The following is a 13,973-nucleotide window of genomic DNA, read 5'->3' on the forward strand; positions in this document are numbered from 1 at the left end:
CAAAATTCACCATTAAGACAAAATTGACTATCTTTGATACATAAGGGCTCTGCGTGTCTCTAGTCCACAGTTTATTGACACCGAGATCAAACTATTTATGATATTGCACTGAAATTTAATACCCAAGGACTTTTGTTGATGTATCATGGAAAAGAACTAGAAAAACCTATTATGTAACTAATAATGACAAACTTGAATTTAGTGAACATTACATTTTCAAATTACTGTATGATAAAAAGGTTTTCAGAAATTCATAGAATTTTAAAAGCTTTTCAACATAAATGTTTTTAGTAGTAATAATGTGAAGAGTTTAGTAATAAAACATTCTCCTAAAGATGTTTCTGGCTGGATATATGGAATTCCTTTGTAAAAAGTGTGATAAAATGTATTACATACAAACTGGAAAACCACTTTCACAACGAATCAAACAGCATCAATATTCAGTGAGAACTGGTCAAATACTGAATGCATTATTCATACATGTGAGAGATTTAGATCATCCTATTAACCCTCTTACGCTGAAGGGGTATAATAAAAATTGTCTCCTGTATGCTGAGGCGTTCTCGGAGTGAGCGCCGAAGCGGAAAAAATATTTTTTTCAAAAAATCACAGCGCAATTAGTTTTCAAGATTAAGATTTCAATTTTGGCTCCTTTTTCTGTCATTGCCTGAAGTTTAGTATGCAACCATCAGTAATGAAAAAAAATATCATTATCACATATAAATAATGCGATATATGATAGCGCGAAAACAAAATTTCATATATAATTGTACTCAAATCGCGCTGTGAGCAAAACGCTTAAAGCTAACAAGTTAATTTTCTTTTGTTGTATTGTATACTAAATTGCAATAATTTTGGTATATAACACATTGTAAAACGATCAAAGCAACACAGAGAAAATATTATGACAAAATGATGCATGAATTCGTAATGCGGGGACGTAAAATGTTTTTTTCAAAAATTCACAATAAATCTAAATATTGTTCTAGAGACTTCCAATTTGTTTCAAAATGGAGATAAATGATTGAATATTACTATACTGTAAGAGTTTTAGCTTACAATTGCAGTTTTTGACCATTTCGGACGAGTTAAAGTTGACCAAATGTCGAATTTTTTTATATATTTTATTATATGCAAATTTGTCAAAAATGAGAAAAGCTACAACCTTCAATTATTTTTTGTTGTATTCTACATGAAATTGCGCACATTTTCATATAAAAAACTCTATGAAACCCTAAAATGAAACTGAGCAAATATAACGATAATGCGATGTACGCATTTCGGAGATTTGCGGCGGAGAATCGGTGCGCAGAGGGAAGGAGTTTTTTTTTAAATTCACCATAAATCTAAATATTGTGCTAGAGACTTTGAATTTGTTTCAAAATGAAGATAAATGACAGAATATTACTAGAATGTAAGAGTTTTAGCTTACAATTGCGTTTTTCGACTACTTCGGTAGCCAAAGTTGACCGAACGTGGTTTTTTTTCTATTTATCATGATTTATATGCAAATATTTCAAAAATGAGAAAAGCTACAACCTTCAATTATTTTTTGATGTATTCTACATGAAATTGCACACATTTTCATATATAAAACTTTATGTAACAGTTAATTTAAAATAGTGTAAACATTACGACAATCGCAAGAAAAATTTCTAATTTTTTTCGGATGAGTTGCCGCGCGGATGTAAGGAAAATGTATTTTTTTTTTCATAAATTCACCATAAATCAAAATTTTCTGCTAGAGACTTCCAATTTGTTGCAAAATGAAGGTAAATGAGTGAATATTACTAGAATATAAGAGTTTTAGCTTACAACTGCGTTTTTCGACCATTTTGGTAGAGTCAAAGTTGACCGAAGGTTGAAATTTTGGCACTTGTCGTTATTTATATGAAAATTTTTCAAAACTGATAAAAGCTACAACCATGGGTTGTTTTTAGTTGTATTGTACATGAAATTGCGCACATTCCCATATATATAACCCTATGTAACGGCAAATTTAAAATGGTGCACACATTACGACAATCGCACGAAAAAAATTTATCGGAAGAGTTACCGCGCGAACGTAAGAGTTTTTTTCATAAATTCACCATAAATCGAAATATTGTGCTAGAGACGTCCAATTTGTTGCAAAATGAAGGTAAATGATTGAATATTACTAGAATATCAGATTTTTAGCTTACAATTGCGTTTTTCGACCATTTCTGTAGAGTCAAAGTTGACTGAAGGTTGAAATTTTGGCACTAATCGTTATTTATATGAAAATATTTCAAAACTGATAAAAGCTACAATCATGAGTATTTTTTAGTTGTATTCTACATGAAATTGCGCACATTTTCATATATAATACTCCATGTAACGGCAAATTTAAAATGGTGCAAAAATTATGTCACAGAGACTAAATAATTTCTGAGATGTGTCACTGATACTTTTTAGTGCGATAAGAAAGAAATTTGCGATTGCGCGCCTGCGTAACGATTGTAAACAAAACAACGCCTTGATTCGTGAGCTCCCAGCATCCCCCAAGGCGCGTGATTCACAAGTTTTTGGCTGGTAGGCCTATAAGTATTTTTTCGCGAATTTAAAAAAAAACTTTTTAATGTCTACGTTTAATACGTCCAATCGGCACCCGGGAGACAATTTATTTCAACATTTAATATGTCCAATCGGCATAAGAGGGTTAACTGGAGTAAGGCAAGATCCTTAATGCTGTGTAGCGCCACAATTAAAAGGAATATCATTGAATCTTGTTACATAAAATCATATAATGGAAGTGTTCTAAATTTAAGTCTTGGATTGTTTAAACTTGACACCTTCATAATTAAAAAGTTGCAGATAAAAATAAGCAAGAAAATTAATATATTCAGTTGTATAAATGTTTTTGCATTTTGTATGGCTAAACTTCTGTTTCTCTTATGGTTAAGTCTGTTTTAGTTTGTCACCGTGTGATCTCCAATTATCCAGGATTATCCCTTAGATTTTTACCCTTTAGACAATTAACCATCTGGTATTCTTGATCTTTTTGTTTACCTTGTAACTTTCTTTTCAACTGTATCTCAATTGTGGCTCAATAATGTCTCATTAAAAGGACAAAAGCGTTTGGTTAGACTTTCTGACTATTATTTTCCATATGGTATTCTCTTATACATATATAAATGTCCTTCCCTGTAATGGCACCAAAGTTCACAACTAGAGAGGAAAATCAGTCTACAGATCTACGTCTTGAACAACTGTTTAATGACTAACAAAATTTTTTTGCATAAGGTAAAATTTCAGTATTTTTATTTTTAACACAAAAAACCAGGAAAACCACACTCCCTTACTATCTTTACAATAACTATCTATCTATCTATCTATACACACACACATTATATTTATATATATATATATATATATATAGAAAGAGTAAAACCAGCACTTGTACATAAAACATCCTTTATTTCTTATGACTACCGGTTTCGGAGTAACTGTCTCCATCATCAGGTCTATACAAAAACAGAAAGAAAAAAAATTAAAAATCACTAAATTACGATCGATCATTAGAATGAAGAAGTGTTACACAAAGGTTACATTGTATATATAATAAAAACAAAGTAATGTACAAGCATAAAAAAGGGAAAGTAAGCAATATTAAAAAAAATAAATAAATATATAAATAAATACCTGCATCATGAAGGCATACAAACATACACACTAAAAATTTAAAAACACAGCATCTCCGTGGACCTCTCGTTGTTACTGAGGGAAGGTTTCAACTTTAAAGTGTAGAGACTTTCTACTATTGCCAGCTCCATGGGGGCCACTCGACTAGAGAGAATGGAAAATGAATCTAACCTAAGAGGGTGATCACTATTTTCTGCGTGATCCCGTATGGCACTGAATGGTGGTTTTGCTAAAAGCCTGTTTGTCCTAACTGATCTTCCCAAGTGTTCAAACCATCGTACACGTGCTTGGCGCTTTGTTTTCCCCACGTAAATTGCATTACAGCAATTGCACTCGTATTTATATACAACATGAGACTGTAGTTCTGGGGGTACGATGTCTTTGTACTTGAACAAACCACCAATAGTATACTTAGGCTTGAACACTACCCTAACATTAACTTGAGGATAAAATTCTCTTAAAAGTTTTAGTAGTCTATTTTTAACAGAAAAACTCTTATTACCATAGAAAAACATGGTAAAATACAGTACTGCTTTATTGGCTTTTAAAATGGAAACTTTCGGGAACAATAACTTTTCTAGCTGTTTACCAACATACGTATCTATGAAAGCATTATTAAAACCGTTTTTTTGAAGCATTTCTTTTATAAACTGAAATTCTGAATGAAGACTAAATAATTTGAACAAATGTTAAAGGCACGGGTCACAAGTGTACAAACTAAATTGCGTTTATAAACTATTGGGATGAATGAAGAGAATTTAGTTGTGAGTCCTGTAAATGTTGGTTTCCTGTAAACTGATGTTGAAAAAGTGTTATCGCTGTGTTTACTTATGAGCACGTCAAGGAAAGCTAAAGTATTATTGTTCTCTACTTCTGAAGTAAATTCAATATTTTGGTGTTTTGAGTTAAAATAATCAAGAAACAAGGGTACATGTTCTTCAGATCTAAAAATTAAAAATGTATCATCTACATAACGTCGGTAGAACAGTGGTTTAAAAGAACTGGGACAATTATCTAACCAAACAACTTCGTGATGAGATAAAAAGGCATTGGCCAAAGTAGGACCGAGAGGGTTTCCCATTGCTACACCATCTCGGTCCTACTTTGGCCAATGCCTTTTTATCTCATCACGAAGTTGTTTGGTTAGATAATTGTCCCAGTTCTTTTAAACCACTGTTCTACCGACGTTATGTAGATGATACATTTTTAATTTTTAGATCTGAAGAACATGTACCCTTGTTTCTTGATTATTTTAACTCAAAACACCAAAATATTGAATTTACTTCAGAAGTAGAGAACAATAATACTTTAGCTTTCCTTGACGTGCTCATAAGTAAACACAGCGATAACACTTTTTCAACATCAGTTTACAGGAAACCAACATTTACAGGACTCACAACTAAATTCTCTTCATTCATCCCAATAGTTTATAAACGCAATTTAGTTTGTACACTTGTGACCCGTGCCTTTAACATTTGTTCAAATTATTTTAGTCTTCATTCAGAATTTCAGTTTATAAAGAAATGCTTCAAAAAAACGGTTTTAATAATGCTTTCATAGATACGTATGTTGGTAAACAGCTAGAAAAGTTATTGTTCCCGAAAGTTTCCATTTTAAAAGCCAATAAAGCAGTACTGTATTTTACCATGTTTTTCTATGGTAATAAGAGTTTTTCTGTTAAAAATAGACTACTAAAACTTTTAAGAGAATTTTATCCTCAAGTTAATGTTAGGGTAGTGTTTCAAGCCTAAGTATACTATTGGTGGTTTGTTCAAGTACAAAGACATCGTACCCCAGAACTACAGTCTCATGTTGTATATAAATACGAGTGCAATTGCTGTAATGCAATTTACGTGGGGAAAACAAAGCGCCAAGCACGTGTACGATGGTTTGAACACTTGGGAAGATCAGTTAGACAAACAGGCTTTTAGCAAACCACCATTCAGTGCCATACGGGATCACGCAGAAAATAGTGATCACCCTCTTAGGTTAGATTCATTTTCCATTCTCTCTAGTCGAGTGGCCCCCATGGAGCTGGCAATAGTAGAAAGTCTCTACACTTTAAAGTTGAAACCTTCCCTCAGTAACAACGAGAGGTCCACGGAGATGCTGTGTTTTTAAATTTTTAGTGTGTATGTTTGTATGCCTTCATGATGCAGGTATTTATTTATATATTTATTTATTTATTTATTTTTTAATATTGCTTACTTTCCCTTTTTTATGCTTGTACATTACTTTGTTTTTATTATATATACAATGTAACCTTTGTGTAACACTTCTTCATTCTAATGATCGATCGTAATTTAGTGATTTTTAATTTTTTTTTCTTTCTGTGTGGTATAGACCTGATGATGGAGACAGTTACTCCGAAACCGGTAGTCATAAGAAAATAAAGGATGTTTTATGTACAAGTGTGGTTTTACTCTTTCTATCAAGACTCCGTTTTCCAAGGGATAGATCAGTTGCAGATATATATATATATATATATAATATAATAATAATATATATATATTATTATATATATATATATATAGATATATATATATATATATATATATATATATATAGTGTCCTAGCAACTTACTTTAGCTTAAAAATCATAGAAAACTCAGAAACAAAATGCAATGTTACCTTTAGTAAAGTAAGGATAAACCAATGAATAACTCAAAAGATATGTGCAGTCTAAAATTGTGAACAATACTTTTCTTCTGTAGTACATAGTGATTTGAGAGAGCAGATCTGATCAAGAACAGTTAAATTCACTACTAATTCATAGTTATATGCATAGAACATAATAGCAACATATCCATACTGTGCTTGAAATCATGCTTTGTTAACAACTTATGAAAAAAGAAAAAAAAAATTACCTATTAGCAATTTTTCAAAAATGCAAATATGAGAGAAACCTTTTCAACAAAAGCAATATTCCACTATAACTTAAAAAAAATGCATTACTAGCTGCCTAAGGTACTGCTTTTAAAGCTTAATCAGGGACAAATTCCTAAATTTTATATACCAATTAAAAATAATTTTGAGCGCAATAAAAATTTTGAATTTTAATTAACAATACTGTTTAGTAATAAAACAGAGCTATGAATTCTACAAAAGCACAATTTCAAATTTTAACTTAAAGTACTTTGAAATATGAATTAATGCACTTTTCCATTTTTTCCCCTAACAAAAGTAGTAGCAAAATGTTTTGCACTCCGTGAGAATAACTAAATATGCCCGAGGTCAAATTAGCAATGAATTTGATTGGTACTTAATGATAAATTACAAACCCCATAGTTTTGATTCCTCGTAATTTTGAAATAACATCCCACCATAATTCCAAAACCTAATTCTTTGAATCTGTCAACAAAACGTGCTGTATATAGGGTATATTACATATAAATATATATCATACTACTACTAAATACATTTTACAGTAATACCACATGAAAACATATCCAATTAATGTCTCAGTACCAAAATATTAAATGGGAACAAAATGAAGTTGAAGATTCAGAACCGGGCAATGAAGAAATGGGCACATCACCCAAGGCCATGGCTTTCACTTAAAAAGCTGGAACCAATAAAAACTCTACTGCTAGACTAGACCACAACTGGGGCTTAGTTAATGCAATATACTGAACTCGCATATTTATGTATAATATACATACTATATAGATCAACAAGTACATGAAACTGTCCTACCTGTATACTTGCAAACGTTCCTAAAACAATCTTAATTTAATACAAATTCTCTTTAAAAAAATAAATAAATAAATAAAATAAATAAAAACAGGTCAGAATGGTTATTATAATGTATATTGCCTCATTCAGTGCATCTTATATGCAGGCAAAAACTTTACTAAGAGTTGCATAGATTTTGTAATGGAACCGAATTGTTTAATGACAAATGGGTGACATGTGTAAAGAAGTTATGTGGTTTGCGCTTGTGGTTTCTTGTCAAGAGGGGCTTGGGGGATTCAAGTTTGGGAGGTCCAAAGGTCTGGGTAAGAAAAATCTCCAATTCATATGAACATACCTGGTAAGGGGCGAGAGGGGAATGTATCTGAAGCGCCCAGCTGGATGGTGGATGGGGCCTCCATAACGCCGGGTCAGTGGTGAAAGGTAAGCCGCCAAAGGTGGCACCGCTTTGTTGTTGTTCGATGGATTATTTGCAAATTTGACAGTGATGGGTTCCTGAGCCCCATCTGGTATAGTACCATTCAGCTTCTGAATAGCACGTTCAGCTTCAATACGTTGATCAAATCGGATAAAACCCACTCCCTTAGACAAGCCTAAGAAAATAAAGAAGAAATAAAAGGTTTTGGACTGCATTTTCATTTTTCCCATAATCTAATTAAAAATATCAATATAAAATGTGTTTCATTTCCACACCTTAATGAAATTAAAAAAGACATTTCAGTATTAAACTAATCTACATTATTGCACTGTAAACCATCCAGCACCTAATTTAGCTAAGTAAGAAGATGGCAAATTATTTACTCTAAAACACTCCATAGAATGATGCCTTACTTTCAAGTTGCCCTATGCCTAATATATAATAAACATTTTAACCTGAAAGCCTAGAATATAGATTAAAAAATTGTGCAAGTTATGGGCTATCCCTCAGGAAAATGCAGTACAGTCTTACAGTATAGTGCAATGCAAACAAAATCTAGAGTAACTCATAAAATAGTGAAATCGCGAAGTAAACTATCGTCTCCTTAACATTCACCCCCTTACTGAATATTTTTTTTTTTTTTAAATAAAAGGAGTCAATAACTTTTTACATTAACTCTGACTCCATTTATTAATTGCCATTTTGGATAACTAATGACAATGAAAGTGTTCAGTAAATTTTTTAAAGATGAATATTGCAAACAAAAATATTATGTAATGGGCTTATCAATATCAGCAGGAAATATGATAGCAAGGTGGGAGTGGTCAACATTGAATTTCTTCCAATACCATGGCATGTTCTATCAAGTGGTATACCTGTGCTTATATCTATGTTTTGTTTGTATGGTGTTTTTACGTTGCATGGAACCAGTGGTTATTCAGCAACGGGACCAACGGCTTTTCGTGACTTCCGAACCATGTCGAGAGTGAATTTCTATAACCAGAAATACAAATCTCTTACACCTCAATGGAATGCCTGAAGAATCAAACTCGCAGCCAACGAAGTGGCAGGCCAAGACCATACCGATCACGCCACTGAGGTGCCTGCTTATATCTATGGCTACTGAATCATTCTGTATGTCACATATAGGCTGTAATATGGCATTTCAGTCTTACGTTGAGTTACCTACTACAAGGTACACAAATAGACATTACTTATTTTTCATCTTTTATAAATTCATTTAGATGGTTGATTTATTGGTTATTAAGTACATATATGCAATCTGTCTTACTTTTTATTAAATACATACAAATCATGCAATTTTCTTTTCATGATTTCCAACAATTTCTGTTCTTTTTTGTCTTTTTCCAACAGGAAATTTATTCTATTATCCAAAAACATTTTGTGACATTCAGTAAATAAATTATCGACATAATTCATTTTCCCCTTATTTATTTTATCTACATATGAAACTTCCTGAATTTCTTTTATAGCATATGTAATTTATATGTATATCCTGCCATCTGACTCTTCTTACCTGTATGTTTAACACTCTTTTAATCTACAAAACAATTTACAGTTTCAATGTCATACCCTGATTCATGTCAGTATAATGATATAATTGATAGTAGACTTATTTAATCATGCATTTACTGTATTTGTAATTTCAGTCTATTTGATTTCTTGTCTCATTTAACTTGCACATTAACAGACAAACAGTAGGGAATTTTAAATTTCACAATAATCTACTAGTATGTCTTCTTGCATGCCTGACAGTGAGAGAAACTTCTTAAGTCCTTACAATACACTCATCATCTTTCTGAAGCACACTGAAATTTCACTCTGCCTTTCCCAAACAGAAAATCTCTAGATTATCTGGATCTTCATTATATGGAACTTTATATTATCTGACACGCCTGCAACAGGGACCAAAGCCCAAAGATATCGATACACAAGCCAACCATTACTATTGTGGGCAATCGTTAAATGTAAATAAGAATGGTGTAAAAATATAAATTAAATAATCATAAGCATGATATGAACCACAGGGCACATGAATGTGCTTAGTTGCCAATTCCAGCTCCACTTTGGAAACGGCACTGATGAACTATTTTGTGGAAGTCAGCTCCTTGTTAGATGAGTGGGTTACGGGCTCGCCTACCAATTCAGCAGTTGCAAATTCAATTCATTGTTTAGCCAACGTGAAATCAGATGAATTTGTTTCTGGTGATCAGAAATTCATTTCTTCATATAAGGTGGTTCAGATCCCACAATACGCTGTAGGTCCCGTTGAAAATGGGATGCCGTGAGCATGGGAAGATAATACAGCAGGTCATAAAGGGAGCTACATGACCCAAAGCAAGGCAGAAGCCCTGGCTGCAGTTCCAGCACGTTGCGCCTTGACTCCCACTCCATCCAAACCAAATCCCCTACACAGGGCTGCTTTTCTAAGTCCAGTATTTTTCTAGTGGTAAGTCTCTGAAATTCATTCCCTCCATCTTGGTGCAAGGACGAGGACCCAATCAATCTGACATAAGGTAAAGCGTTAAGATTTGAGGTTTTTCAACAGTTACAAATCCTTTTACCTTATACTGATTTATTTCCAATTTCCAAGTGCAATATAGAACTGACATTCATCTTTGTAGTGCATTAATTTAAATTCTTAAGTGTTCACCAGTGTTTCAAATCAAGACTTACTGGTGCCTTCTGCACACATCTCTCAGCTCTCCTTTTATTGCACTAATTTTCCATCACGTAACCGCATGCATTATCAATTGCAGAGGGAGTTGCTTGCCATGGAATCCCCCCACCCCCCATTTTGATTGTGCATGTGCACCATGGTTCTAACCCTTTAAGAGGATTTCCTGGGCATTGTCAGTTATCTTTATGTTATCGTAATTTAGTTCTTCAGCAAGACTGTTTACCTATTTTATTCCCCATTCTTCCAATTATGTGTTAAGCTATATAAACATGCATATATATATATATATATATATATATATATATATATATATATATATATATATATATATATATATATATATATATATATATATATATGTGTGTGTGTGTGTGTGTGTGTGTGTGTGTATGTATGTGTATGTATATATATATATATATATATATATATATATATATATATATATATATATATATATATATATATATATATATTATATATATCATACACATACATATATATACACACACACACAGGCAGTCCCCGGTTATCGGCAGACTCAGTTAATGGCAATCTGATTAGTATAGTTCTTGTATACCACTATAAAATAGACAATTTATGGTGCCATAACGGGCAAAGTTTCGGTTATCGGCGCCATAAGGTGCTGAAAATAGTTATGGTGCCATAACTTAGCTAACAGAGGCACCACTGACCAGTTATCAGTGCCATAAGCACCATAAATTGCAGAGTTTTGGTTAATGGCAGTTTTTGCTTATAAATGCCCCCCCCTCCCACACACACAAAGGAAATCCTGTGTGTGTGTGTGTGTGTGTATACATATAGTGGGGCATCGCTTAGTTGCGGATTAGCAATCACGGAATCAGTTATTCCTGGGTTTTTACTTGAACCGCTTCTCATGCCATATCGCTGGTATGAATCGCAGCATCGTGGGTTTGTCCGTGTTGTGTATGCAATGTTTATCGGTAGGCTAAGCCTCACCGCGGTCCGATAACCACCAACATACATGAAGAGACTCACATTATGATATTAACTGACAATAAAGGTAATAAATCCATTCTCACCTTATATTATTAGCATATCTTCATAATAAATAACCTATTCAAGGTTTATGTACGACGTTCATTGGTAGGCTAAGCCTAGTTGCAGTGCGATAACCACCAACATACATGAACAGATTTGCATTATGATATTAACTGAGAATAATGATAATAAAACAATTCTCGCCATATAGTATATTATAGGCCTATCTTCATAACAAATAATTCAAGGAATAATTCCACACAACTGTACTTTGTATACTCCAAGTGGCAAGCAACAAAATGTACATATAAAGTTATGAAAATTTAGTATGTATACGGTTGCATTCACAGCGACCTTTATTCCATAACCTTTTAGAAATTTTAATAGTAGTAGTGTAATTATGGTCGTAATAACATTAAGGCTAAAATTAATTTGAACTTCATTATTATTTTGGTAGTATAAGTATATAACTTCTCTGAACAATGCAGTCATACAAATGAAGTCATGGATTATCATATTGTTGCTTGCTATTGGCGACAGAGTAAATGAAATACGTTAAACCATTTTTTACCTTATATATTATAGTCATATCTTCATAATAAAAAGGCTATTCGTGGAGTAATTCCATATAAGTGAAATCAACTTTTATCTATGCGAGGCCAGCCAGCTGACAAAATGTACTTTTGTATATAAAAAACAAACTATGGTAGCGTTCACAGCAAGATTATCTTTCGAATTTTTAATAGTACTAGTCATGGTAGTAGTAATGTTTGGAACATACGTAACATTAATTTTCAATACAAAATATCATCGTTACTTTGGTAGTAAATAACAGTTTAGAATGATCATATGTACTCTGCAGTGTTAGGAATCATGATTTTTGTAAACAAAAGTGGTTCAGTGACTCGTCGCTAATAGGTGTTGTTCCCATGCTCATTTGGTGAGGAAAACAGTAAGAATCACAATTGAACTAAGATTGTTGAAAATGTATAAAGTAAGAGGCATTCTGTGACAACTTAAAATCCTGTGATATTTTCAATGATAGGCTAACCCTTAAGTGTCAATAGTTGTATCAATAGTTGGTTACAATCACAACTATCGACACTAAACAAAACATTTGTAACCTAACATTAATGGTAAAAACCAGGTTATTCAAGTGAATCACTAGTGATACAACTTTTGATACTGTAAACAACTAATTATAGCAATTACCGTAATTACTATAATTAGACGTTAGGATGTGCGAGTTCTTACTTGTAACAGCCAAAAGACAAACAAAATAATGTTTCCTTTTAGGCTACGCATTTAGGAAAAACATGACAGAATCGGCTTTGCGGCTTAGTTTATTCTGATATTTTTAATGATACAATAACTATCATTTGTACTACTAACACCATCTTCACATAACTAATGTACAATTGCGTAGTGGGACAATGAGCGGATCTGTTGAGTCCAGTATTACCAATTTTGCATTTTTAATGCTAGCTTTCATTTTCTTGACGCAATCAGCAAGAAAATTTTCAATCTCGCATCTGGCAGGAAAACTTGCATTTGTTTTCAAATACATCTAGCATACGTATTTTGACATCAAATCTTTGTAATGTTCAGTTGAATATTTCTTTTATTCTACCATGTTTGATATATCATGTAAGAAAAAAGAACAAAATCTTGCAAAACCATATTCAGGAATTGAACAGAATAGGTTTTGAAATTATTAGGAATTATGTAACGTAATGTACTACAAGTACACTGTGTATGTTAGAAACATGTCTGAATTGAAAAAGAGAGCAATCGGTTGAAATTGGCTGCGTGGCATTTGTTGTGTATGATGTGAATTTTCTAGCACTTTATGGAGCAAAATCTAGCAAGAAATTGCTATTCCCATTTGGCAACACTGGCCTACCCATGTTTTGTTTATGTTGCTGAAGTGGTCTTCGCCACGTTCTTTAAATTGTACCCATATAAACGAGTTAATTATGTGGCATCCAAAAGCCCTGATTCTTTTACTCTTATGGGAAAGAAGCCTAAACGTCAGATGAAGGTTATTATGAGTAATATATTAACATGTGTTGTGAAGAAGGGAAGAGATGTTTCGCTGCATGCTGCTGTTAACATTATCTTTATTATTCATCCAATTGCACTGTGTAATTGTTGCCATCTTTATCAACATAGATCGTAGATGATTAATCATATGATTTACATAATTTTGATATTTCTCTTACCCCTCTCCCTCTCTTTCCTTGTAAAAGAAAAGAGGCCCACGTGAGTACGTAATAGCACATGCGTATGTAGGCTTCTAGCTGTAATCCATAGGCTAGTAGGCTACATATGTGCAGTAGTACGTATACTACTTATATTTTTAAGGCTAATGTTGTAAAATAACTTAGAAACTGTCTTGAATTTAGTTTAAGGTGATAGTTGAAGACATATTTGGTGTTTGAACTAAAGTAGGTAGTTCATAAACATTGGAATAGTGGT

The 13,973-nt window shown here is 32.7% G+C and overlaps 1 protein-coding gene across 29 annotated transcripts in view; it reads right to left on the reverse strand.

Annotated features, from left to right (window-relative positions):
- Window positions 1–13,973, reverse strand: part of LOC135218273 (ELAV-like protein 1) — a 314,052-nt gene that overhangs the window by 58,248 nt on the left and 241,831 nt on the right. For all 29 annotated transcript variants that reach the window (XM_064254464.1, XM_064254463.1, XM_064254459.1 and 26 more), the window contains one exon: window positions 7,694–7,949. In XM_064254464.1, coding sequence (XP_064110534.1) covers window positions 7,694–7,949 — 256 coding nt within the window. The remainder of the gene's footprint in view (window positions 1–7,693; window positions 7,950–13,973) is intronic.

The sequence above is a fragment of the Macrobrachium nipponense genome, chromosome 9 (assembly GCF_015104395.2).
Source record: "Macrobrachium nipponense isolate FS-2020 chromosome 9, ASM1510439v2, whole genome shotgun sequence".
Taxonomy (NCBI): Eukaryota; Metazoa; Arthropoda; class Malacostraca; order Decapoda; family Palaemonidae; genus Macrobrachium; species Macrobrachium nipponense.